This window comes from Apteryx rowi, unplaced genomic scaffold (genome assembly GCF_003343035.1).
Source record: "Apteryx rowi isolate R43461 unplaced genomic scaffold, aptRow1 scaffold_70, whole genome shotgun sequence".
Lineage (NCBI taxonomy): Eukaryota > Metazoa > Chordata > Aves > Apterygiformes > Apterygidae > Apteryx > Apteryx rowi.
In genome coordinates, this window is record NW_020450983.1 from 1,332,264 (window position 1) to 1,358,320 (window position 26,057).

At 34.9% G+C, this 26,057-nt stretch overlaps 1 protein-coding gene across 7 annotated transcripts in view; it reads left to right on the forward strand.

The window, feature by feature from the left end:
* The window catches only part of RASA2 (RAS p21 protein activator 2), a 45,392-nt gene extending 19,547 nt beyond the window's left edge, over positions 1–25,845 (forward strand). Inside the window, exons 5-23 of one of the 7 annotated variants that reach the window (XM_026087018.1) lie at positions 540–623; positions 2,497–2,569; positions 4,082–4,158; positions 5,573–5,671; positions 8,007–8,163; positions 9,262–9,410; positions 10,768–10,882; positions 11,344–11,418; positions 12,174–12,297; positions 13,675–13,781; positions 15,083–15,169; positions 15,254–15,331; positions 15,798–15,871; positions 17,112–17,218; positions 19,144–19,226; positions 20,107–20,315; positions 21,680–21,783; positions 22,372–22,561; positions 23,443–25,845. In XM_026087018.1, coding sequence (XP_025942803.1) covers positions 540–623; positions 2,497–2,569; positions 4,082–4,158; positions 5,573–5,671; positions 8,007–8,163; positions 9,262–9,410; positions 10,768–10,882; positions 11,344–11,418; positions 12,174–12,297; positions 13,675–13,781; positions 15,083–15,169; positions 15,254–15,331; positions 15,798–15,871; positions 17,112–17,218; positions 19,144–19,226; positions 20,107–20,315; positions 21,680–21,783; positions 22,372–22,561; positions 23,443–23,473 — 2,023 coding nt within the window. In that variant the 3' untranslated portion in view covers positions 23,474–25,845. The other 6 variants (XM_026087016.1, XM_026087019.1, XM_026087015.1 and 3 more) reach the window with 6 other exon arrangements.
* Positions 25,846–26,057: the final 212 nt, after the last annotated feature.

A 26,057-nucleotide genomic window follows, 5' to 3' on the forward strand; every position in this document is an offset into this window, starting at 1 on the left:
TGGGATGTTTAATTTTAAATAAGATTTCAGGATATGACTTTGCATTCCTCAGCTTACTCAGTTTAGTGCCCGTTTAGCTGAAAAACATTTTTTTAAATCCTTTTCAGTGCCTTCCAATTTCAGTAGTTGTCATTGTGGATGAAGTCCAATAGCATTTTAGGTCTCTGAGAAATCAAATTTAAAAATTAATGAAGTCTACAGTTTCTTCTGACTTGGGGGAACTTTTTACTTAGTATTTCACCGCGCATTTTGTGATTGTGATACTGGAATATTTTTCATCTAAGCGATTCCAAGAATCTTGTTCTCACCAAGCTGCCTAAGTCTGACTGTATACTTGAATATTACCTCATGTTATCATCCAGGAATCTGTAGTCAGGATCCACATTCTGTGCTTTCGTTACGTTAGGTCAAAATGCGTCTGTGTGTAACGTGGCCGGACATGCTTAAAGGATAGGGTTGTTAGGGATTCTTTTGGTGCGTCCTTCCCCCCCCCCCCAATACACTGATTCACTGATATACTGATTCCCTTTTCATTTTAGCATAAAGGAGTGCCACGGGTTGCCTCTTATAAATGGACAGAACTGTGACCCTTATGCAACAGTCTCTCTTGTGGGTCCTTCCAGGTAATGTTTTTAGTATAAAATAAATGATTCTAAAATGTTGTAATCTTAAACTGGAGAAGAGAGTGATCATTTTTTAAGAAAAACCTTTGAAATATAGAGTTGCTAAATAATATAGAGGTGTTATGTTTTGTTTCAGAAGAACAAATCTTAAAATGCTTTCTGCATACATCACATACTCAGTTGTAACTGTTTGCTCCCCTTTCCTACAGTACTCTCAAGATTGTGAGGGTTTGGTCTGCTTGAACAGCCTGCACTAGTCAAGGACCACTTGTCACTCAGTTCCTTCTTACTCCTCAGATTTTGCACTGAATTTTTTGATATCTTCCATTAAATTTTGTCAAATTAACATATAGGACAATGTGGTTAATTGCCTGTTCACCACCTCCTTTCCCCTGGTTTTCTTAATGCATCAGGTTTTTTGCAGGAAATGTTTAGGGACTGGGAGAAAATGAGAGAGGAGGTTCTGGTGAGACCTTTCTAATGTTGGCACTTCAGGATGCCACCTTCAGAGTCCCCATAGCTTAAATGTTGCCTCCCTTTTTGGATCAGTAATCCTGAATAACTGTTGGGGTTTTTTTGTTTGTTTGTTTCCTTGAGAAAATCCCATGTCCCACTCACACTGACTGTCAAATAGCATCTGAAGTAAGTTAGGTTTAAATTGTTTCTTTTTTGCAGCCTCAAACATAAATCCATCAGTACTTTTTCTGGTGGTACTGAAGAATTGCTTCTTTGAGCCCAGTACCAGAACCTCTCTGGTAAACTTGTATGTTTTAAAGACTTTGGCAGAATTGTCCCTGAAGAAGCTCTAAGTGGAAGAGGCATTTTTCTTCCCTAGTAGTGGACAATCAAATTTGTTTAGTGGGTTTTTTGTTTACTTGTTTGGTTTTTTTTAAGAGGATTCTGTCATTATACCTAGGAAGCATGGTGCTGGTTGCCAAAGAAAGCAAATTGACATATACTTGGTGTTTGAGTCATGTTATACAAAAGGAACTGGGTGAAGGTTGGTCTCACATGGGTATTTATCCTCTTGGTATGGGATTGTATGTGCAAATCTGAGAGAAGTTCCTCGTTAAGATTTTCCAATATCATTCACATGTGACTCATGCACCATGAGTGGAATATTTGTATGGTTAATGCCTCCTGAAAACAGTGGACGTCTAGGATACATTTTTTTTTCCTTTCCCTCATCTGTTTTTCTTACAATTTTATACTAGTTTCTTTTATAAAACACTTTCATACTATGAAAGCCCTTTAATAGTTAAGCAAAAATTTATTCTTTCAATATGTTAAATTTTGAACATGTTCTATCTATGTAAAATACAGGGAGTGGGGAGTGTTTATTTTGTTTGTCCATATGCTGCTTGGCATCTAGTGCTAGCAGCGATTTCTTCCAAAGAAAACATTCAGTACCTTGGTGTTTAAGCCTCTGCCTGTAAAGAACTAGTGGGTATTCTCCCACCAGAAAGGGATGGGAAAAACAGAAATTGGCAGTTGAACAAGACCATGAAAACTCTGCTCAAAACCTGCAGGCAGTGGTTAAGAAATTGTTTGCAGGTTTAAATTTGAAATGCTTCAGAAATTGCTGTTATATTTTACTTGATATATGTTTGTTACGTATGTTTATGAACTGAAATATAAACTTCAGGCTGGACAGATGCACATTTAAATAGATGCAGTGCTTGAAATTTTAACTTTTCAAACTATATTGTGAAGACAAACTAGTCTTATGTTAACATTCTCCTCATTGATTGAAGTGACCTCTAAAATGACAAAAATTATTTTAACTTAAATGCATGGCCCCATTGACAATAGAATGTCTTTATAATTGTGTGTTTAAGTTGTCTATGGTAAAAATTTTACCACATTGGAACAGGAATGACCAAAAGAAGACCAAAGTAAAGAAGAAAACAAGCAATCCGCAGTTTAACGAAACATTTTATTTTGAGGTAACTTTTTGTCAATGTATAGCTCTAACCTTGTGTGATGTTCTGCCTGTTTATCCGTTTTATGCAACCTTTCAACTGTTTTTAAGAAAGCTTCGTAGCAGTACCTAATGCAGAAGGTTCTCCTCCAACCAACCAAGGAGCTAAACCTAGCCCCTCAAATAGAAGTAAATGGACACACATACAGTGCTGGGGGACTGCTGGACAATAGCATTCCCCTTCAGTTGCCATGTAAAAGTGACTTTTCCTAATAAGCATATATGTGAGAGAAATTCATTACCTTGAATCACTTTTTACTTAATGTCTGTTGCCATCAGGAGGACTTCTGAGAGAAATTGAACCTGTCCTGTGGAACTTGATTTAAGTATTTTCAAGAGCATACAACTAAACAAAATACTTATTTCCTTAATAAAACAGTGTAGCAGTTATATCCAGTAAAGGCTAATTTTATGGTTTGATTAAAATAACATGTTAACTTTTTTTGTTGTTTAGGATTTGTTCTTGATTCCACTTGGGTTATCCTACTTTAACCAAATTATAAGTTTGATTTCTCATCCGATTTGTCTCTGTAATGAAAATTAATATACAATTTGGTTCATATTCTTCTACAAAACATTCTACTGGACTAAGAATTTTAGTTCAGAGTGTAGAAAAACTGCCAGAGATATCTAAACATTCTTTTGCGCTGTTCCGTTGCACTACAAAAGGTGTAAGGCTTCCAGCTAAAATCAGCTACACTGACAATGATACAAAGGAACGAAAAAAGCTGAAAACTGGCATTTACAGAATTAAATGTAAGCATACTCTGCTGTTCAGCTGAGAGTTGAAGTAGTAAAAGTATTACACATACCTCAAATGTATTATATTTTACTATATTTGTATAGATCCTGATCCTGCTGTGTGACTTCAGTGAGGAATTGTTCCATACTTGCGTATAGAGTATCACGTACAGAGTGTTTCAGTTGCCATGTTCAAGATATTGGAAATGATTTGTTGGGAAGTAAGATACTAGGATAAAAATGTGATTAAAAACATTCCAATAATTTTATGGCTTGTAATTTATAGGACTTAAACTGACAATGCAGTCAGTCAAGAAGTGAGAAAGAATGAAGAATAAGAGGGTGCAACTGTGGTGTAACTAGGGCAAGAGCAGTGGACTTCTTATTTGTTTTTTCTTTAAGCATCTCAAGACTGGTTTTAATACTTTCTCGGGGCTCATGCTGAAACCAAAGAAAGTCTTGCCAGTTTCATATCATAATTTTTCTTGTATTTCTAATAGATCTATTATAGCTCCCTTAGATCTCAGTTAGCCCTCATCAGTCTCCACCATCAGGCCTTCTTGTCCCCCTTTTCACCTGCTTTGTGTCAAAAGGCAGTTTGCTTGGTGAACTAGACTTTTTCCTTTGAAAAGAAACAGTAGTTATTTGACAGTGTTAAAGATTTGTTTTTCTTTGTCTTGCTGACTTATTAAATAAGACAGTAAAAAGTATGTTAATAGGAAGGTTTTACTTCCAGGTAACCAGGTCCAGCAGTTATACCAAAAAGTCCCAGTTTCAGGTGGAAGAAGAAGATATTGAGAAATTGGAAGTCAGGTAGGTTATGCAGATTAGAAAGTGGTTTATTGTATCATTAATAAAGGTTTCAAGATAATAAAGAAATGTTTTATTGTAATTAACTCCAGAGAATTAATGGTCAGACTTGTAGAAAAGATCCTTGTAGCTTAGAAAATCAACCACATTTTGTAGTGTGTTGCTTACCAAAGATGGAAGTTAGTTGTTTTTTTTGGTAAATACTGGTAGTGTACCTAGCAGCCTAAACTTTTTCCTGTGCCTCTGAGTAAAGAGGCATAAGGACCTTCTGTTCATATATACTAGGTTGGGCAGGTTATTGATAATAGGACTTGTATTGAAGGATGTCACCTGATGCTAGTCTATGGTTTCAAATATGGTTGGCTGTTTTCAAAAAATATATAGAGAGAAAACCTCCTTTATGAGCTTCTTTATGGTTTGTCATTGCTTTTTAGAAGGCCTCTTTTATGACCTTCTTATTATTTGGCATTGTTCTTTAGGAGAACACATGCATGTTGCATCTTTTCCTTGCAGATGCAAAGAGTACTTCATCATGTAGTCTCCTTTTTCCATTGCTTCACCCTTAGAGCAGGTCTGTCTGTGCTACATAGTTAAGAGTGGAGAGCCCCTATACTCAGCTTTTTTGGCATGTACAGATACATGTGCACAGGTGCACACATGCACACCAAATCTGGAGAATGACAACAAATCTTCAAGGCTAGCATATGTTTTCCAACAGGCATCAAAAGAAGAATTGAGTGCTTAGTTTTAATGGCCATTATAGAACTAACTTTGTATGTGAATTTTTAATTAGGTTCATAAACATCTTAGAGTTGTGTGTTTCATTATAGATGTAAATAGATTTAGAAAAAATCATGCCCCAACAAATCTAGTATTAATTTTTTTGTTCTTCTTAACATCTGCTGTCTGTCAGAAATGTCAGAGAGGTAAGAAGTGATAGAAACAAACAAGGTGCATGTCTTTGGAGTCTGTGATTCCTTTTGAGGTCGTAAACATGAGCTGCTGTTTGGAAAAACAAGCGCATGTGTTGGTGTGGCATTGCAGTGTGCCCAATTTCAGCAGTAAGATATGGATATGTAAATATATTGGTTAAAAATTTCACTTAAATTACTTGCAAAGAAATGTAGACAGTTTTGGGGGTGGAGACCATACTAAATACATTTGTTGCCAATATCACTTTTCTACTGATGCAAGATCTGTGATTCTAACTTTCACTGGTTGTTGCTTCATCTAGTCTTTATTGGTTAATAAGCCATTTGTTTGATTCCTCTTGATTTAATTAGAATGGAGTGAGATTTCTAACATTTCCTGCCTCCATGCATGTGGATTAGTGCTGTAAGACAGTTGCTGTTAACTTGAAGATTTTTCTTTGTCTCTGGGGATAATGTTCTTATTTGACTAATGTTCTTATTTTCAGAGTTGACCTATGGAACAATGGAAATTTGGTACAAGATGTCTTTCTAGGAGAAATTAAAGTTCCCGTGAAGGTGTTAAGAAATGATTCCTTTCAAGCATGGTGAGAAATGGCTCAAAAGTGAACTTGATTCTACCTTGCTTATCTTCCCTTATAAAGGCTATGTTTTATTATTCATTAAAAATGTCTTTCTGTGTGAGCTATTCTAGTCTCGTTCATCTGAATAAGGTTAGAATTCTGTGCATGCAAGGAAATGTCTTTCTAGTGGGTTTCTCTGCTCAGTGAATTAATCTTGCCAGTCTGTGTGTGTAGTTCTCCCCTTCCTCCAATCTACCCATGCACACAAAATAGTTAATGTGTTTGAGGGTAAAGTGCAGATACTGAAGAAAGGGAAGTTAGGATGAAAAAACTATCCATTAGAGAGAATAACAAGCTCTCACACCAAGCATAACTGTCTCGGTCAGCTTGCTGAATTTTAGTGAATCTGTGGATGCTTTTCAGGTTTAACCAGCAAACCTGGAATTGTATTACTTGTATTTAAATTACTAAGTCAGACTTCCAGAACAATTGATGAAATTGATGTGTGTGTATACACACATGTGTGCACGTGCACACACACACACACACACACACGTATATATTAAAAAAAAAAAAAGGCATTTCTTTTTTCTTGGAGAGGTGGAGGGAGTCTCTTCTGGAACCAAGCCTGTCATTTCAAGAGAGCTGACATACTCATTCAAAAGCTGGAAGGATAAGATATGAAGGGAATTTAGGAAGAAAACCCTCTGCTTATAACATCGTAGCAACCTCTCTTCTGAAGTTTTTACAGGCAAGAGCCAGTCTCCAGCCCCTTTACCATCCCAACTGCCTAGTGGCAGAAATGATAAGCAAGACAGACTCAAAGGCCTTTAAGTGTGCAAAATATTCTATTTTTGGTGAACCCTTCAGTACAGAGAAGAGAGTGGAGGAAGGGAAGAACCACAGCCCTCGCATATCCGTGTAGAAAACAAATAGGAAGGAAGTGAGGAAACAGGAACTAAATGGAACATGGGTCTCAGCCAGGAACAGTTATGGCTGTGCTCCACCTACCCCTCTCAGTCAGTACCCAAGGGTCTTAGACATGTAAAAGTTGAACGCTATTTGCTAGTCTTAGTGTTTTATTATGTTTTAGTGTTATATTTATAGCGGATCACATTTAATGTTTGTGTCAGTATCTTCAATTTTTTTATGCAATTTACTGCAGACAGACACAGGCTTGTTCTGCCCACATTCTGAGCTGAGCAAAAGCCTCGTGCCCGTGTTAACGTAACAACGTGCCGCAGCAACCTGTTAAGAGACGTTCTGTGAGCCTGGGCTCATTACCAGCATGTTGTGTTCATATAGCTTTTGAGTTGTATCTGGCTCGTGTCCAGCTGACATGAAGCATGGATAGAGAGGTTTGTGTCTGCTCATATGCTTTGTAGACATGCCTTGCATGAGAAAATCCTTATATCCAATAATGATAAATTTATCAAAAACAGTTCTGTGATAAAGATAACTAGTGTTTTTTAGACCTTTACTAACTGCATAAAATGTTTTAGAAGGGTCTTTAGAAGATAGCTGGACCACAGCAGATAAAAACAGTATTACTAGTACTAAATATTGGGAAAATAAGCTTGAGAGTCCTAATGTCCAGTAGAGGGTCTCTTCTGGCAAAGATGATTGTAGAAGTACAAATACACTTTTTTTTTTTTTTTTTAAGTATTGTTAAAAAGAATACTTGAAGATATAATTTCAGTTTGCTGGGCTGAATGTTGAAACTAACGTGTGACACAAACGGCTGCTTAAAAGCTGTTAACGTTTTTATAGGGCTGCACCTCCTGTTGGAATACAATTGAACTACAGCAAAGCCAATGAAGAATTGTTTGATATATTTTGTGTTAAGAGTAGAAGAAAAAGCACTTTAAAGCATTAAACTTTTGTTGCCTTTAATTTTACTTATTTCTCAGGTATGCAGCCTGCTAATATTATGTATTTTACAAGTTTCAGTCTAGACCATTTAAATTCTTGATTCTAGATGTTCCATCTGTAATGTCTGACACTTAATCTAAGTATAACCTAGATATAATATGAGAAGGTCCAACATCATTTCTGATTATTCCTGTTTTCACAGTTGAGCTACAAGAAATATATCCTACTTCTCTGTTGGGAAAGATATGAGAAATGAGTATATGTTCCATTATGTGCTGAAGGTGCACCACATGTTGCTACTTTCTTAGCAATAAACAACAACTTCTTTTGTTTCTCTTTTTTTTTGAGAATTTTATTGTCAGTTTTCAGACAGAGTTAATGTACACTGAAATAGTTAAACACGATACTTTGCTTTATTGTAAAATTAGACAAATTAATGAAATGTAAATCTTAATGCTGTATTTTAGAATTGTCCTGTTGCTTTCAGGTACTTACTTCAACCAAGAGAAAATGGAAACAAGTCTTCTAAAACTGATGATCTGGGATCACTTAGATTAAATATTTGCTATACTGAAGACTGTGTACTTCCATCTGAATACTATGCTTCTTTAAGAAACTTGCTGCTAAAATCATCAGATGTTCAGGTACTTCCATTGAAAATTTCTTTCAAAGATTTAAAAATAGATCATGCCCTCCTGTAAGAGACTATGCGTGAAAATAAGTATAACTGCAGTATTTTTTCATTCCTTTGTATTAACGATTCCTGTCACAACAAGGTGAGCAGCTTTTGGAGCATTTACTTCTGCTCCAAAACACTTAACTTCTATTCTTGTCTTAGACGAACAAGCAGAAACAGTGAAGTAACCTGTGCTGTGTGAATGGCAACGATAAAACACTTTCTTCTTGTTGGTTGCTCTTTTCAACATTGTCTTCTGGCACTGGCTGTTATTGGCCTCCCTGGATTTAGTTGTTTTCCAAGGACATTGATCCATTATTGGCACTTGAGGGGAAGATATTCGCCATTGCCAGAAACGGTCTGCTTCAGAGCTGGTTTCTAATTCCACCTCTTCTGAATTTCTTCTGTCTTCCCCAGTGTTATTCAACATGCCTGGATTTCTCACTTGGGTATGGTGACAAAGGGAAGTGTGGTAGATGGTTAGCATAGCATTGTGAATAAGAAATTAAATCATAGCAACTAGGCTTTATATTTCTAGGTCTTTATAGCATTTCTTTAACCTACATGAAGTGTCGGCAGAGGAGAAGGAAGGTAAATGGGAAACAGATTTTGACTAAAATTTTTGTTAGCAATATTCAGATACTACTTTACTGTAACTCAGGAAGAGCTGAGTGTATCTGGTGGCAGAGTCAGACACTGTCTTTTTGACTTAAGTCCTATAAAGACATTACATTATGGCCATGCAGGTGCTTACTGCCTTTTATTTGGATTTGTGACAAAGCCGTATTCTAATCCTTTGGGGAAAATGGGCAAGGTGAGTAGATGTGGAATTTTATAAACCCTTAAATGTCAAGTATATTTGACTAGATAATATCCCTTTTCAATTATTCTTTTTCTATAGAATGGAAACTTGTAATTGGCATGTTATACAGCAAATACTATTAAAATTTTCTGTGAAGAAGTTATGTCTGTAGTTTTGAAAGATTTGGTTCAGAGCCATAGTTTGCCAAATATAAGTAGAACATTCAGTTACTTCATTTGTGATTTCTCTTTTCCTCTCTCACAGCCAATTTCTGCATCTGCTGCCTATATTTTGAGTGAAGTGTGTCGAGACAAATATGATGCTGTTCTGCCTCTTGTAAGATTGTTGCTACATCACCATAAGCTAGTTCCATTTGTCACTGCAGTGGCAGAGCTAGATCTGAAGGACACTCAGTATGTATTTCATGCTTAGTGATTTCATGCTATTTTTATTTTTCTTAGAGTTTCAAAGGATTTCATGATACAACACTGATAAGTAAGCATGTCAGACTTTCTTCCTTCAGTATTTAGAAACTGATGAAATACACTCATTTTAATATTGATTTATAAAAACATTTACTAAAATTACATTGAAGCTGGGGATCAGAGTTACTAATTAAGTGTGCAATTTTAGATGGAATCGTTTGTCTATAAAGCTTTTTTGGAGCTAGTGTACAGCTAAACATAGCAAACTAGAGTTGTGTTCAAGAGCACGTAGTTTTTTGTTTTTAAAATATCAACATTTGGCCACTTTTCAAATTTTGCTGGCCACTAGATTGATACTTAACACTTTTTAAATTGCTAAGAATCTCATCCTGTTTCCTTGAGTATGTGACTTCAATGAAGAGTGCTTTTTTTCTTCAAAGATGCCCTGTCAGTCTGTGCTCTCCTATATGCCTTGAAACTAGCACCACACGAGTTTTTCCACGTTGTTACATCTGTAGCAGTGTACGGTCCGTGGGTTTGCAGCTTGTGGCTAGAGAAATGAAGTAGGCCTAAGTAGTGCCCACTGAGGTACTGAGTCATGTCCAGTGGAGCTGTGCAAGGGATTTTATCACCACGGGGTGGTTCTTTGCAAAGTTGACTTATTCCAGATTTAAATAAGGTGAGACAACTGACTACATAAGAAGAAGTGACTTGTATGGAAAATAACTTCTTGCACTGCATTTTGGTACACACATTCCTTTCCATTATATTTGCACTGTAACAAAGATTACAGTAAATGCATCAGAGTAGAAAGACTTATTTTGCCATTGAATGTACAGCTGACTTAATTTTCTTCGACTACATGGACTAGAAAGCACAACCCTAGATTAAATGTGTTTTGGTTGAAAAGTGCCTGAGTTTATCAGGCTGGTGCAGCAGTATGCTATTTGTGGTAGCTGTAATAGTTTTCTCACCAGGAGCACTGGAGTAATAATACTGTATTGGTCAGCGACAAGTCTTCATTACTTTGGAATTTTCTCCAATTGTTTCTTTCTCACAGTCGACATTGGATTACAACATCCTTTGTCATAAATTTTCCAGACTTTTTTTTAATGGTTGAATGGTTTAATGTTACTGGTTTTGGAAATAGCTGTAATAATATTGTGGGTTTTTTTTCTCTGTTCAAGGGCGCCATTGCAACCTGGATATCTACGTTCTGAAATTCCTGATGTGTGTTTAAAACAAATTTGTTTAAAAGTGAGATAGAATATTAATCAGATTTTGTGGCTGAGCTTCTTAGGGTTTTTGTCCTCCCATTCAAATAACATTTATTCTTTTTTTACAGAGAAGCAAACACAGTTTTCAGAGGGAACACATTAGCAACTCGATGTGTAGATGAAATGATGAAAATAGTGGGGAGGCACTACCTAAAAGTTACTTTGAAACCAGTTCTTGATGAGGTAGGTTATCTTGCTGAAACTGTTTGCAGGACAGTTAGCCTCCTGAGGTATCCTGCCTCTTTGATAGGCAGCCTTCTTGTAATTCCCTGTATCATAGTAATCCTCCAGGAGGAGGAATTCTAGAGGAAAGTTAAGCTGAGCAATAATTTGCTAAGTTTAGTGGGAGGGATTGCTTTTTCTTCTTTGTGTTTATATGCTTAAAAATAAATAGTCAATGACAGTTGCTCCAGCCTCTAACACATTGCCAGATTTTCCCACATGATGCTTGCGTAATTGATCTACGTGCAAAGGCACACACAGTAAAGTGAGGATGACTACTGCATGTTGTTATGGATTGTTCAGACCCTATTTAGCTTTCCCCCTAGATCTAGGACAGAATCCAATACTAAATACATTTATTTCCATGCATTCTGTCAAAGAAAATTTTTTTAAGGGAACTCTTAATTTTGGTTTTGTTTCAGATATGCGAGTCTCTAAAACCCTGTGAAATAGATCCCATCAAACTAAAAGAAGGAGATAACGTAGATATTCATATGGTGAGTCTCCTAATCTATTTTCCATAATTTAAATTTTCTAAAAATTTGATACAAAGACACTTTTAAACGCAGCTCTGTATAACAGAAAATGAGTAACTTGATCCATTTATGGTAGCAGTATCATTCCCTAATGACTCTGCAAACAAAGAACAAAAATGAATTTTCATATCCCTGTATATGAAAATAGCAATGAAAAATTAAGTTGCTATTGGGACAGGGAGGAGGAACTAAGCAGAGGATCACAGTCTTACTTACCAGTCTGTTGTGGCTTGTGATGCCTGGTGTTCCATACTCCACATCCAGGTAATAAAGTAGCTAATTAGCACTGCTTTAACACTTTTCATTTTTTGCTTGCCACTTGCCTCTTACTGGAGGATGACATTAAAAGCAATAGTAGCTGCAACAAATTAAATAACACTCATTAGGGATGCACAGGAAGTTCTTCTTCCTTGTAGCATGTTGTCAAATTACAAAAATGTATTTTAATAGGGGGTGGTATATTGTCAGAAACTGCCAGTATACTTTCAAGATGCCTTCTATTTAAAATTAAGCAAATATCATCAAATTACCTTTTAACACCAGTAAACCCATATAGATTATACGAGGCTTTTTAAATATGCACTGTACTAAAATACATATTCAGATAGTCAGGGAAAGTTTTATAAAGGGGTATTGTAGTGTTATGTAGTTCAGGAAAAAGGCATAGCAATGCAAATGTTAACACTCTGAAAAAATATCTTTTCCTATAATTACAGGAAAATCTACGCTATTATGTAGACAAAGTATTCCGTGAAATTGTGCGGTCAAGTATAAGTTGTCCTACCCTAATGTGTGATGTTTTTTATTCTTTGAGGCATCTGGCTGCCAAAAGATTTCCAAGTAAGTGTGCTCTTACTTTTGAAAACGGTGTTGAGAATGAACTGCTTAATGCCTATAGTTACCATATAGGGATTGTTAAAAGTATTGTTTTATCTGAGACTGTGCCTTGAACTTCTTAACTTGACAGTCAGGCATTTGATTTTTCTATCCATCTGTATGTTACACTAAAGCATTGTGGTCAATCGGCAAGAATTATTTTCGGATACAAAGAAGCAGCAGGTCAGAAGTGCTGCAAGACACTAGCAAACAAGAAACCAACAGCAAAAAGATGAGATACCAGAATAAAAGCAGAGGCAATGGGGGAAGTGATTTAGTTAAAAGATGCTTAAAATTTGGAAGAGCTGGAAGCTGTTTGCTGCTTCTAAATAAGAAAGATAAAAATGGAAATAAATTTGGTATTTTCATCTAACTATATGAACTACAGCTCTTCACTATGACTAGCACATTCATGACATGAGTAGTAAAGCTTTAACTGGAGACTTACAGCTCAAGTTTTGTTGGGGTGGGACTTAAAATATTTATTTCTATATTAAAATCATTCTAGAAAAAATGTTCTAATACTGTTTACATTTCAAATAATGGGCTGTGTCTGAAATTCACAGATACTTAAAAGTCAGTTAAAACCTAAAATGATATGTAATAAGCTAGTAGATGAACTTCTGGGGCCTTCCTCTGATTCATGTTCCTCACTGGAACTGAGGCCATAAATTCTTCCAGTTAAGACATTCCTTTCAGAATAGTGAACTTCTCAGACAGAGCAGACTGAAGTGGTCATTAGAGTAAGAATGTGATCCAACTCTATTGCCACGTATAATGGTACATACTACCCGAAATAAATGTTAACTGAACATTTCCTCATCTACAACATAAAAACTACATAACACCATGATTTTATGAGGCAGCTCAGGGCTGGAATTAAAATTGTTCAGATGTGTGGATTACATTTGTTGTATAGCTTTAATGTATTTCCATTTATCAATAACTAACCTTAAAGGTGAATAACCTAATAGCCCTAATGTTTAAAGCCAGCTACTACTATATTTTTTCTTTCAGTTCAAAATGCTTAGAGCCCCATGTGCTCAACACTGGGTGTATAAGTGCTTGTGACAATCGCATTATCATTAGTAGTGGAGCTGATGAGCCAGTTCTATGAAAGCAGAGCTTCTCTTTAAAGAGAAATAAGCCCTTCATTATAAGTAGAACATTTCTTACCATGGTCACCTTTCTCATTTCATGCACTTCATTGATTTTTCTATTCTACTTTAAAGTATAAATATCTTCTCTGATGTTATCTTCTTAAGGATTTTTATGTTGACTGTCTTCATTGTTTCTTTATTAAGTTTAGTGCATGTTACATTTCATGGTTTTTCTCTGCAGATGACCCTCATGTACAGTATTCTGCAGTGAGCAGCTTTGTGTTTCTTCGTTTCTTTGCTGTAGCCGTAGTCTCACCTCATACTTTTCATTTACGACCTCACCATCCAGTAAGTTTTGTAAAGTATTGTTCTGTTTTATTCATAATTTTCAGATCTGTGTATCTGGGAAGGCATAAGTTACTTTCACTGGCTCTGTAATTGAGAAATAAAATAAGATTACTAAAAGTCTGTAGGTTGACTTTTCTGTTTTATACCCCGCCAAAGGAACTAAGACTTCTGCAGTTCAAATGATGTAGGCGAGCTATTGCTATTGAACAGGATGTGCTGACAGGGAAGGCACTTTTTTAGAATGGCAGCATGACTGAGGGCCTAAACTGCACTGATTCCTTCCACCGTGGGAGTTAAATATCCAGACAACGCTTTTGCCTTTAAGCGTTCTTTCCTTTGTGTTAATTGGAGGTTGTGAAGTTATTTAATAACTGGTCTCTGCATTTATTCTGGACTTCACGAGTTGTTCTGTCTTGCCAAATTTTCAACATATAGTAATAAAGTTAGTAATCTAATAATCCTGTTGTAGTAATGGACACAGGCCAATTATGTGTAAACAAAATCAGATAGACATACTTAAGTAGGAAACTTAAAAGACTAAAAATAAGAAGATAAGAAAAAAATACTGTATTTTTCACATAAAATAGAGAACATGTATGAAACCTTCCCATCCTGAGGTTATTTTTATATGCTTATTTTATCTACTTATGTGTAGCATTTTCAAAAGAAAAATCTAATTACTCAAAATCATTCAGTCATTTGACATTATGTGGTTTGTTATTGTAAAAGATTAGTGGAATTCATCACTTCAATATTGAATATCTTAAAGAGATCAGCAAGGCCTCTCTGTGGCTGTTTATAATCCGGTGTTAAAACACCAGAGGGGAAGTAGTAAACAAATTGGGCAAAACTTTAAAGACAAGCTTTTAAGTGTGGTTTATATTATGAAAATTTCCACCATTCATCAGCAATAGTTCATCATCTTTAGTATTCAGTTTTGAATGTTTCAGAAGCATTAGATATGTAGTATTAATTTGAGGGAGCTGATGAGATGTTTCATAGGGAAAAATATTTTTTTGTTCACTAATATTGAATTATAGTGATAATGAATAAAATTTTAAAAATAAAATACTCTGTGCAGTAATCTTTAATACATACATATATTCCCAAAGCATAGGAAGTACCATAGGACAGTGCTGCACATGCCCTTTTTCCTGTAGGGAGAGGAAGAAAAGGTGTGTCAGACTTTACTACATTTTGTAATATAATCCTTTGATTTAAAAATGAAAATTTCACAAAAAGGATTACCTGAAGTTATCTAAAAATGTTATGTAACATCTTAATTTTTTTCTTTATTCTAGGATGCACAGACTTCTAGAACATTAACACTTATATCAAAAGCCATCCAGACTCTGGGGAGTTGGGGAAGTTTGACCAAAAGCAAACTTGTAAGGCTCCTAATAGTGTTCTGTCTTATTTCATAGACTACATTCTTGAAAAGTTTATTTATGTCTGTATACCTTTTCTTTCAGTCAAGTTTCAAGGAGACATTTATGTGCGAGTTTTTCAAAACATTTCAAGAAGAAAAGTTTACCGAATCTGTTAAAAAGGTACCTTTCTACTTACAAAATTTTTTTTTTTTTTTTGCATGATTGGTGCATTTGAATACAGGGCAGTCTCAGTAATTAAAAGTCTGTGGTGTCATTGTTCAGTTTTCTACTAGCAATGCAAAAATGTTTTTGTGGTTCATTCCAGGTGTAAAACATACCAATAGAATGCACATAGGACTTATACATTGTGGACTTACTTAATTTAGTTTAGAAAAACCATTTGTGTATTAAATATAAATCACTTGGAACAGGCTTTATTAGATCTGCCGTTTAGGAGCTAGTTACAGAAATCTGTAATTTATGGACATCCCTTCTTACCTTGTTTCAAGTGCCTGCAATATATTTTCATTTCATCTGTTATCCAAAATAGTTGTTCTGTATTGGAGGAAACTCTGCATATGAAAGAGTAGGTTTAGTTTGTTCTGTTTTTCCAGATACTATATTCACTTTGTATTTTTATTTTAAGTTCCTAGATGATGTTTCCTCTACTGAAAGTAAAGAGCCCAGTGGTCTGAGTGAGCCAGTACATCTAAAAGAAGGGTAAATACATCTTAAATCTGTACCATAAGAAACAGAATTGACTTGTCTGTTTTTCATTAATGTCAACATTAAATTGTTGTACACTAAAATATAAATGTTTGATTTCTACTATAATAATTATGATATTTCTTATTTGTGATAATTCTTCATTAGTTTGCAGAGTTTGGAGCTTTGGGGAACTTTCATAATTCATCTTCTAAATATTTTAGAAAAAATTTAAAGATCGTTTAAAACTTTTTAAAGTCTGTTTGCATTTCTGCTGTAATTCAGTGTGTACTCTGATTGTTTATTCAGAACTGTTAAAATGTATTTTAAGATAACATAAAATTTTATTTAACTTAGAATTGCTTTATGTGATGTTTAAGCCTAGCTGGGCAAAATGTTCTGCCTTTATCTTAGAGGAAAAATATCCTATAATTGGAATATTTAACAGAAAATGATAGAATGCTTTTATAAGAATTGTGGCAAAAATGGCTGTTTCTAAGAAAGGAACAAACTGTCTTTTTTGATATTGGTCAAGAATAGGTGGTAAATTAATTCAAACAACATGTTTGGGGGGAGGGGGGTGTTCGTACTCACCTGAGAAGAGATTCAGAGCAATTAAAGATTCCTCTGTGAAACAAGCATCTGAATTTAAAACAAAAACAAATGTACCTCTTAGTAAAATACTAAACAGAAAGGAAGGAGGAGACAGTGGCAGTAGGTCAACACTTAAATATATCAATTTGGAAGCTAATCTGTATCAGAAACTGGCAGTTGCGCCAAACAATAGTTTCCAGTGAGTATGCTTTAAACAGTACTGAACACAGCTTGTGTCTACTCATCACTGAGTCTTGTTCAGCATCATTTCATCTGTATTCAGTTCCTGATCCAGATAAGGACAACTACACTCGCATGTAGAAAGTGGCAGGAAAGAGAAGGAGAATATTGTAACTGAATACACCTTACTGCTTTCTGGGAAAACTTGTAGTTCTGAATCTGAATAAGCAAGAACCCATCCCAAATTCACTGCTACAAACAGAATCTGGATTGCATATTTGTTAAACTCCTTATCTTTTAACAGAGCTCTGTACACGGATCACCATATGGAAGGTAGTTGTGAGGACCTGGTTTGAACAACTGATTAATAGAATTTCTATGTCACTGCATGACAAACAATAATGCGTTATCTTAGATAAGTGGTTTTGAAAGCTCTTTCAAAGATTAATGGCAGCATTTTCATCCGATTCTGTCTTTACAGAGAAATGTACAAAAGAGCTCAGGGAAGAACTCGGATTGGTAAAAAGAATTTCAAGAAACGGTGGTTCTGTCTAACAAGTAGAGAATTCACCTACCACAAACAACAAGGTAAACTATGTTTATTTTACAGGATAGTTTTTGTTACCAAACATTTCTATTTAATTCTATTGCAAAAATGCATTTATGGCAAGTCTCTTCACTGACTTCGTGTTTTGTGACTGTTCACTGTACAATAACAAAACATAATAATTCTTCTTACTTAGATGTTACAGTTGGAAGAATTCTCCATGTTTTTAAGTATTTGCATCTGATTTGGGCTTTTTTAATTTTTTTTTTTTCTTTTTCTTTTCCTAAAGTATATGGTATTAGTGACCTTCGCCCTGTTCTCCAAATGCTTCCGATCTGTATCATAGTCCTACCTATCTTGCAGAAGGCTTCTACAGCAGAGTATTGGGAATTTAGTGTATGCAGTAAAGACTGACTCTCGGAGACATCCAAGATTTCAGTACTTTAAAGGTCCAAGCTGTGGGAGTGAGACTCTTAGCTTCTTTGCACAGTTTTTGAGAGCTTCCAACCTGGGAATGCTGGCTGCTCTGAGAGCCTTAGTTGAAGCCAGAGTTCTTGGAACTGCCAGTTCAGCGCAGCAAACTGGAGAACACATTTTTCTTCCTCCTGCAGCAAGGAATTTATTAAATGCTGATGCTGGGCATGTTGGAGTTACTTTTGATTTTTGAAAACCTGAATAGGTTGCCTAGTGAGCTAGCAGGAAAAGAGAGGGGTTTCTCAGGAAAACTGTTACCTGCTTTGGGGAAGTTAGTTGAAAGTTATTTCACAAAATGTTTGGTTTTGATTGATTCAGCATTTGACTGAATCAGTGCTTTAGCAAATCGTATTTCATCAGATGCTTTCTATTCATTTCTGTTCTGTAGGTGTTACTCTGTGTGTGTGTGTGTGTGTGTGTGTGTGTGTGTGTATTTACAGTTAAAATTTTCCTTGAAAATAAATAAGATTTTCATAATTTCTTTAATATGAAATTGTTCGTGTATCTGTGAAATACAGAAATATGTACAGAACAGTCAGGTTCTTCATCTCTTTGGATGATTCTTACTTTACTTTACAGTTTGTTCAAGATGCTGATACAGCAAATCCAGAAGGCAATTCATGTGCTGCAGTGTCTACATTTACAGAGAAATCAAAGTTACTGTTTTTAAAAATGGAAAAAAGAAATTTTGCCTTTGGCTAATTCCAGAACTGCCAAAGTTACTTCATATTCTTTAATACCAAGCACATGAGATAGACCTGTAGACTGTCATACATGATGGTTGTCAGTATTGGGTAACAAGCAGGTTTTTGATGCCTGCATTACGTTAACAGGCATTTTACTTGCGTTTCCTGCAATAATCTGGTGTAGTCTTGATGTGGTTCATTTGGGTCCTACATCTGGATCACAGGAAAGTGTTTTGGCATTGGATATACTACAGTTTTGATTCTCCAGGATGGTCTTTTGACAGCCAGTCTCTTCTCGGATGGTAATGATAAACTATGAGATTGGGCATAGATTTGGCATTTCAGTCTTGCTTTTACTTCTGTTTTCTAAATTAACAGTAGATAGAATTTAGGAAAAAAAATCTTGTTTTTTATTTTATTTAGAAGAAGAAAACATGCTAAGCTTAATTTCTTTTTTATAAGTCTTTTAATCGAAAAATTAAACCAACCAAATAAATAGCACCCTATTCTGTTATATATGACAGGTTCTGTAGCACACCTCACTGTCCAATTCTCTTTCAATTTATTACTTTAGGGTTGCATATTAACTTAAGCAGATACATCAGTGAGAAATGGCAGATGATTTCCTTATCTTTGTGCCTTGCTGACTGAGTCCTTTCGTTCTCTCATCATTAGAGTATAGTCTAATTGATGTACCTCTTCTCAACAATTAAAATGCACATTTTGAGAACTTATCGTATAAGTGCACTAAGTTTATTTAAAAGCCTCTTGTTTCACTATCGTTATCCATTTATGAATTTTTGCAGATAAAGAACCAATTTTCACTATTCCAATCAAAAACATCCTTGCAGTGGAGAAGCTTGATGAGAGCTCCTTCAACAAGAAAAATGTGAGTCAAAAGTTATTTGAAATTCTTGACATGTTCTTTAAATAGAAGATTTTAATTAGCTTAGTTTGCTACAGTAGGGTTGCTTAAACCCTCTTACTAAACATTTCAGCAAAAAAATCTTTGATGGATCAGGAAAAAAAATAAGAGCTATATGCAGTATTAGCTGGTACTCTGAACGTGGTACTTAAAATCTGGAGATTTGGGTCTTTGCCCTGTCTCCTCTCTTATTTTGACTTGTGCCTCACTTTCCGAATTTGTAGAATGAAGGTTAAAACTATTGTGACCTTATTACAAATCACTTTTATGCAAGCTATTATTAGTATGTATTATACTACCAAACTTACATTTATTCCTTATGATGAGAACTTCCTATAATACCTTCTATCAGTTTAGAGACAATTCTCTTCCACAAAGCCTCATTCTGGACCTGTAAAACATGAGTATTTTTGCCATTATTTCAAGCCAAAATTCTTAGGCAGTGATAAAAGTACAGTTGTTACTTAGGCTGAGGATGGCTAAAAGAGAGGCTTTTGGGAATCTTCTTTTACTCTTAGGATGAGAAGCACAAAGGCAGTCCATGTCACATTTAGCTATGTGAATGAAGATGACAAAATGCATCATCTTCTGATTCTTTATGCATTCTTTTTTGGATGAGAAAATGGTGTAAGCAGAACACAGGGAGCTGTCTTTTTTCCTGAATAGGGTTGTGTAGTATCTCTGAAGAGAGGTGTTGACAGGAAAACAAAAAAAAGTCTTTCTCCCTTGTCTCACTTTTTGTCTTAATTTGGCTCTGATGAATCGCCAGAGATCTCAGATCATTTGTAAGATATTCAAAATTGCTCAATAACTGAGCACAGTAATGTTGCTTTTCCATCTACAGATGTTTCAAGTACTACATGGAGAGAAGCCACTCTATATCCAAGCAAATAACTGTGTAGAAGCTAGTGAGTGGATAGAAGCTCTCTGCCGGGTGACGAGGTGCAACCAGAAGAGACTTAGTTTTTACCATCCTTCTGCTTTTCTGAACGGGAACTGGCTTTGCTGCAAGGCTACTGTAGAGAACACAGTGGGCTGTGCTCGTTGCACTGCGTAAGTTGCTTCTGAAATAAAAACGTGTGTGCTTTGTAGGACAAAATCTGTTGATTCACTATAAAACTTGAGAACCTGAAGGCCAGGATTTCGCTATGTTTTAGCAGGCTTTGCTACTAAAAATGTATGTTATTAAATAAGGCTTGGAATACTGGTTTTTAGTACATCTAGTACTTTTAGTCATCATATGAAATACTGAAGGTAGTCAATTCAGCACGTAAATCAGAAATATTGAATGGTTGATCTCTTTATGCTGAATCATCTATTTTATAGCTGATTCTGCTGTTGATACTTGGATTACCTTGTGTGCTGCTACCATATCAGTACTTGATAGAAATCTCAGCAGTGTACAGGGGTGTTTTTTTGTTTTTTGTGTTCTGGGAGAGGCGGTAACATTTCAGTTCTATTTCATACCACGTTGTGGTATTTCTTCTCAGAGTGGGAACTTGATAAAATTAAAGGGTTTTGGTGCAATGCCTCTCTCTCATCATCTGTGTTCTGAACTATCAGTAACTGACTCTTCTAAGCTGTATCCTGGCTGTGGCAGCCCAAAGCAGCTTTGAAACCAGCATCTTCCTTGTCTGTCCTTTTGGATCCTAATGTGTGTAATGAGTACAGAGCTTGTTGGGAGGAAGACATCTGATCTGGGGTCACTACTCGGTGGCAAACCTTGGCTGGTGATAATTCTTCTTTGAGGGCTATTGCTTCTACTGCACTTGAGAATGGAGATGAGTTTTCTCAAGTTTGTTTGGATGCCAAGTTTAATGCAGAAATATGACACACACAGGTCATTTGTATGAAGTTACTGAAATAGCTTGCAGCATAGGGCTTACCCTGAAAGTCTCTCACTTTCACTTAATGACTTTGTCTTGTTTTACACAAACTCTTTTTTCATTTTAATCTCACTGTTTTTAAACACACTGTACTAAGAAAACAGGCCAGTCTTGGATGTAGATTCAGACAGATAATTAGGGGGGTTATTTTGTTTGGCTTTTTGTTTCTTTGGGGGTTTGGGGGGGGGTTGTAGGTATGTTACAAAAAATGCAAAATATCTTTAATTGTCAGTTAATTACAGGTAATCTTACTTGGTATTTTGAAATACTCTTACACTAGAAGTACTGAATAATAAATTCTGTTGTAAAAAGTACTGCTCTGGACTTATTCCCCTCAAAACTTTATATTCTTGTTTCTGTAAAAGACTTAAATGCTAAATTTTGTGTAGCAATTGTGAAGTTTTCTGTGAGTGATAGACATAATAAAAGACTAAGTATATTGAAACTGAATCAGTTTTTATTTGCTTTCAAACCTTTTGGAGAATGAGTTATACTGACTACCCATGTCTTTTTTTTTTTCCTTTTAATTAGAGATGTTCCTGCTGATACTCAAATTGAGATTGATGGAGATAGAGAGACAGAGAGAATTTACTCACTTTTCACCATCAACATATCTAAACTTCAGAAGCTGGAAGGTATTTAAATAATAATTCAGAAGAACTATACTGGTACTAATCGGCTGTAATTCCTTAGCCCCATGATATCAATCTGATGTCTTAAAATTTTACCTGAATATAATAGAGACTATATAGAATATATTTTTGAGTCCTTAGTGCTCTGGTATCAAACAGTCTTCAGTAGGCATTGGGTGTGCACCTTGTTCTAAATGAATTTGCATATAGAAAATCTCAGCAGTAGTCTGAATAAGAGGATACCTCCAAATAAAGCCAGTTGCTCCTCTGTCTTTGCTCTCCTTTCTCCTTTTCCTGTCTAGGGAAAGAATTATATACAGCATGGTTGAGTTCTGAGAAAACGTTGGTCTTCTGGTAACATGAACAGGAGGGATCTAGATGCTAAAGATAAATACACAACCAGTTGAGAATAAGCCACAAAAATGTTAGTACATCTAGTTGATGCTCTTTCCTGTTTTTTGTCTTAATCCACTGTATTTATAAGCTAGAGTAACTTTTTATTTCAGAATTTCAGAATCGCCATTTACATTGTAAGAGGTCTGTTTATTAAAAGTCAAAATTCTAATCTGATATTTGTGGTAATTTTTGTAGAGGCTTGTGGAAGTATAGCAGTCTATCAAGGTCCACAGAAAGAACCAGATGACTATTCTAACTTCACAATTGAAGACTCTGTAGCAACCTTTCATACACTTAAACAAATAATAGATATAGTAGAAAAGCTGAATGACTCCCATGAAAAATATCGAAAGAAGAGATCATCTAGTGCTAAATATGGCAGTGAGTAAGTATCTTACATAATTTTGACATATGTGAGTATGTGCAAAAAATGAGGTCAGGCTCATTCAGGTAACGATGATTTAAGCTAAAGTTAGATCTTGACAACACAGAGACCAGAGGAAGATAAGGTGCATCGATTTGCTGTATTTGTAATGAAGCTTTTTACAAGTCGTTAGATAATACAAAAAGTTCCTCTGGCATGGGATTTGTCTGTGTTTGTGTTGAGATTCCCATCAGCAGGTGCAATGAATCTGTTTCCTTGCAACTTAAATTTTGCGTGAGCTTCAGATGTTACCCTAACTGTCTGCCTACCTTCTAATGTTTTTAATAATGTTAAATCTCTTTATAAAATTTCAGTTAAGAAAGAATTAAGATGCCAAGTTATATAAAACTGTAAAAAATTATACTGCATGCATCTTTCATGTACTATTTGTATTGTTTTTTAATGCACTTGCTATATTAAATGGTAAGGACTATTTTTTGGTGAAGTTCAAAGAATCTGTTCTTTGGAGTACACAGCTGCTCCAGAGCAGATTCTTTCATTTCTCTTTGATCCCAGCTAATATCTATAGAACAACACTAGTCAGGTTTCTGTTTTCTTCTTGGCATCAGGAAGGCTTGATTTACCAGAAGAAAGAATGCTCTGACATCTGTTTGGTTTGCCTAGTTTTAATATTTGACCTGAGTGGTTTAGAAAAGTTGACATTTGATTTAGAAGTTTCACATAAAAGCACATGAGGTTTTCAGCAAACCATGAAATTCCTCAAGTAGTGGTAGAAATTGTGCAAAGAATATGTTTGCCTTATAAATTTAAATTATATGATGAGAATTGGAAAGCAAATATTACTTTAAAAATATCTACATGTGATACTTTATTTTTTCCAGAGAAAATCCAATTGTTGGAAAAGTTTCCTAACCAAAACAAACTGTGGCTTATGTGGATGAAGAAGAAACTGGAAATGTCCCTGGGTTGTCTTTGGTGGTGTTTGTTTTGTTTTGTTTTTTGTTTTTTTTTGGTTTTTCTTTTTGTTTTATTCATTACCTACACTTTTACAAAGTATTTAAGAATGAACATGAATGTTAATTGTGTAGACAATCTATTTAATATTTAATAGAAAACTTTCTGCTCAGAAATCTGGTCTTAAAGTTTATTCCCATTTTGCTGAAGAACTTGAAATTCCAGGTTCTTGAAGTAACAGATGTGAATAAATCTAAATGTTTTTCTGCCATTGCTGTCTTATTGGAAAGAACTTTCTAAACAAATAAGCTTTTTAATGGAAGAAAATCAATACAGCAATTGTTGATTGGATTACATCTCTGAGTATATGTACTGCAAACTTGCATCAGTTTACCATGAGTGCCTGCCCTGCTGATATGGATCTTGAAATCGAAATCCTGAGATACTTTGACATGGAAAAAATCTCAAGCTTCATATTCAAATCATTTGACTTTTTTCTCATGTTAGGTTTTGCCAGGACTTGATTTGACTTAATCCTGGAGTCTTACAAAATCATGCAGTATGTTGCATATAATCTGGACAGCAGATACCAGTGTTAGTTATTTTTTTTAAGTACTAAAGAAGAAGAAATCAGGGAACGTATATTGTGCCTCGTGTTTACATTTGGGGTGAGTAATATATGGAGTGACATTAGACCACTATCTATTTTTCTTTAGGATTTTTTTTAAGATACAGATTTTTTTCTTTATTTTAATAAGAAATGCAGGGTAGCAACCCCCCCCGCGCGCGAAAAAAGTTTGCCTACCAACAGAAAAATTCAAATGTGAACAGATTGTGGTTAAAGTACTGATCAACTTACATGAGCCCACATATGATTTTCTTTATTAAAAAAAAGTAATAATTATGCCCAGTTTATCTTTGACTACAAATCTAATAAATAATGCATCTCTAGTTAATCACTCAAAGCACTTTAGATATCTGGACTATCCCAGATTATTTTTAGATACTTTGTAGTATCTGCTTGTTATGATCAGTTGAATGATCAACATTGTTTTGTTAATGCTTAAGTGATATTTTTGTGTCTTTAGTTGTATGGATTCTTATTTGCCAGTTAACACAATTTTAAACTGGTATTTTTGACTTTAGGAAGATTAATTGTTTTGCTCACTTCATCTGAGAATTTAGGTTATGCTGAAAGAATATATATGTATAGAACCAGAAGAAGCAAAGGTATTACTGTGGCAACTTTGCTTCAGCAGTATTAAATACAATGGTACTCCTTGGATTATTATTTTTTTTAATAATAACTGTCTATGTGTGGTACTTCTATTTTTGGAGCATTTACTGTGGGGTCTTTTGTTTTTTTACAATCATGATTTGCCCAAAATAATTAGGAATGTAACTTACCAATAGAAAGAGGAGAAATTCACAATGCTTAAACTCTAATGTACACTATACGTTTGCAATACTGTTGTAGGGAGGCTTTCTACAGAAATACAACCCAATTGGCAAGACAAGATTGAAATAACTTTTGAAATGAATGTAACTATTGTAAAAATGAGTATTTGTTTTAATACTAGAAGAACTATTAGAGAATATCTGGAATTCAGAACCAGTATCTGCAGTGTCACAATCATTTAATCACCTGCAACTGTTTTTGCCTTTTTTATATGTATTTGTATTCTAAGGAACTTTTATTTGACATCAGATGAAAATAGGGAGGAAAAAAAAATCTTTATTAATGCCAAGAAATGTGTTTTGCCAAAGTCAGGTGGGTCTGATGAATTGCCATTAAAAAGCTGCCATTAAAGTTGAATGCTATTGAGTGTCAAAGTTAAGTTTTGTTATGTATTGGCCAACCCTGTTGCAAAATGTCTGTTCCTTGGAGCCATTTTCTGTTGTTTTCAAAGTCAAATTTATGACAAATTAAATTGAATGCTATTGTAACATTTTTTGAAAAATATGCACTTTTTATTTGCTTTGGTACTGGAATATCTAGAAAAAACAAAGGCCATTTAATATTTGTGACCATTAAGATTTAATTTCTCATTTAATAATTTTTTAAAAGGAAGTAGATGTTCTAGAACTTAATTAGGTACAAGTAGGATGATTAATAATAAAAGTTGCCTTCATTTTGATTAGTCCAGAAAGAAAACATTATTCAGTAATTAGATCTATTTGGATTGTAAATTATCATTAGTTTTAATTTGTATTATGATGATGTATTGTTGAATGTATTTTTATTTAAATTTTATTTTCTTATCAAGATATTAAAATGTTTTGTAACATTGCTTGAGAATAACTCACAAATAAATTTACAACAAACTTGATCTGCTGCGTATTTGCTGAGAGGCCTGGCTTTTTAGATTGTTTATCATTATTCGAAGACTGAATTAGATCAGGATTTACATACTGTAGTTGGGTATAACAAGATAAATCCTTTTGACAGAAAAAGCATAAAATTAAGTTGAGGGATCTTGCATGGTCACCTACAATATTTTGGGTCTTTTTTCTCTCACCTGTTCTCAGTCCTGTGTCTATG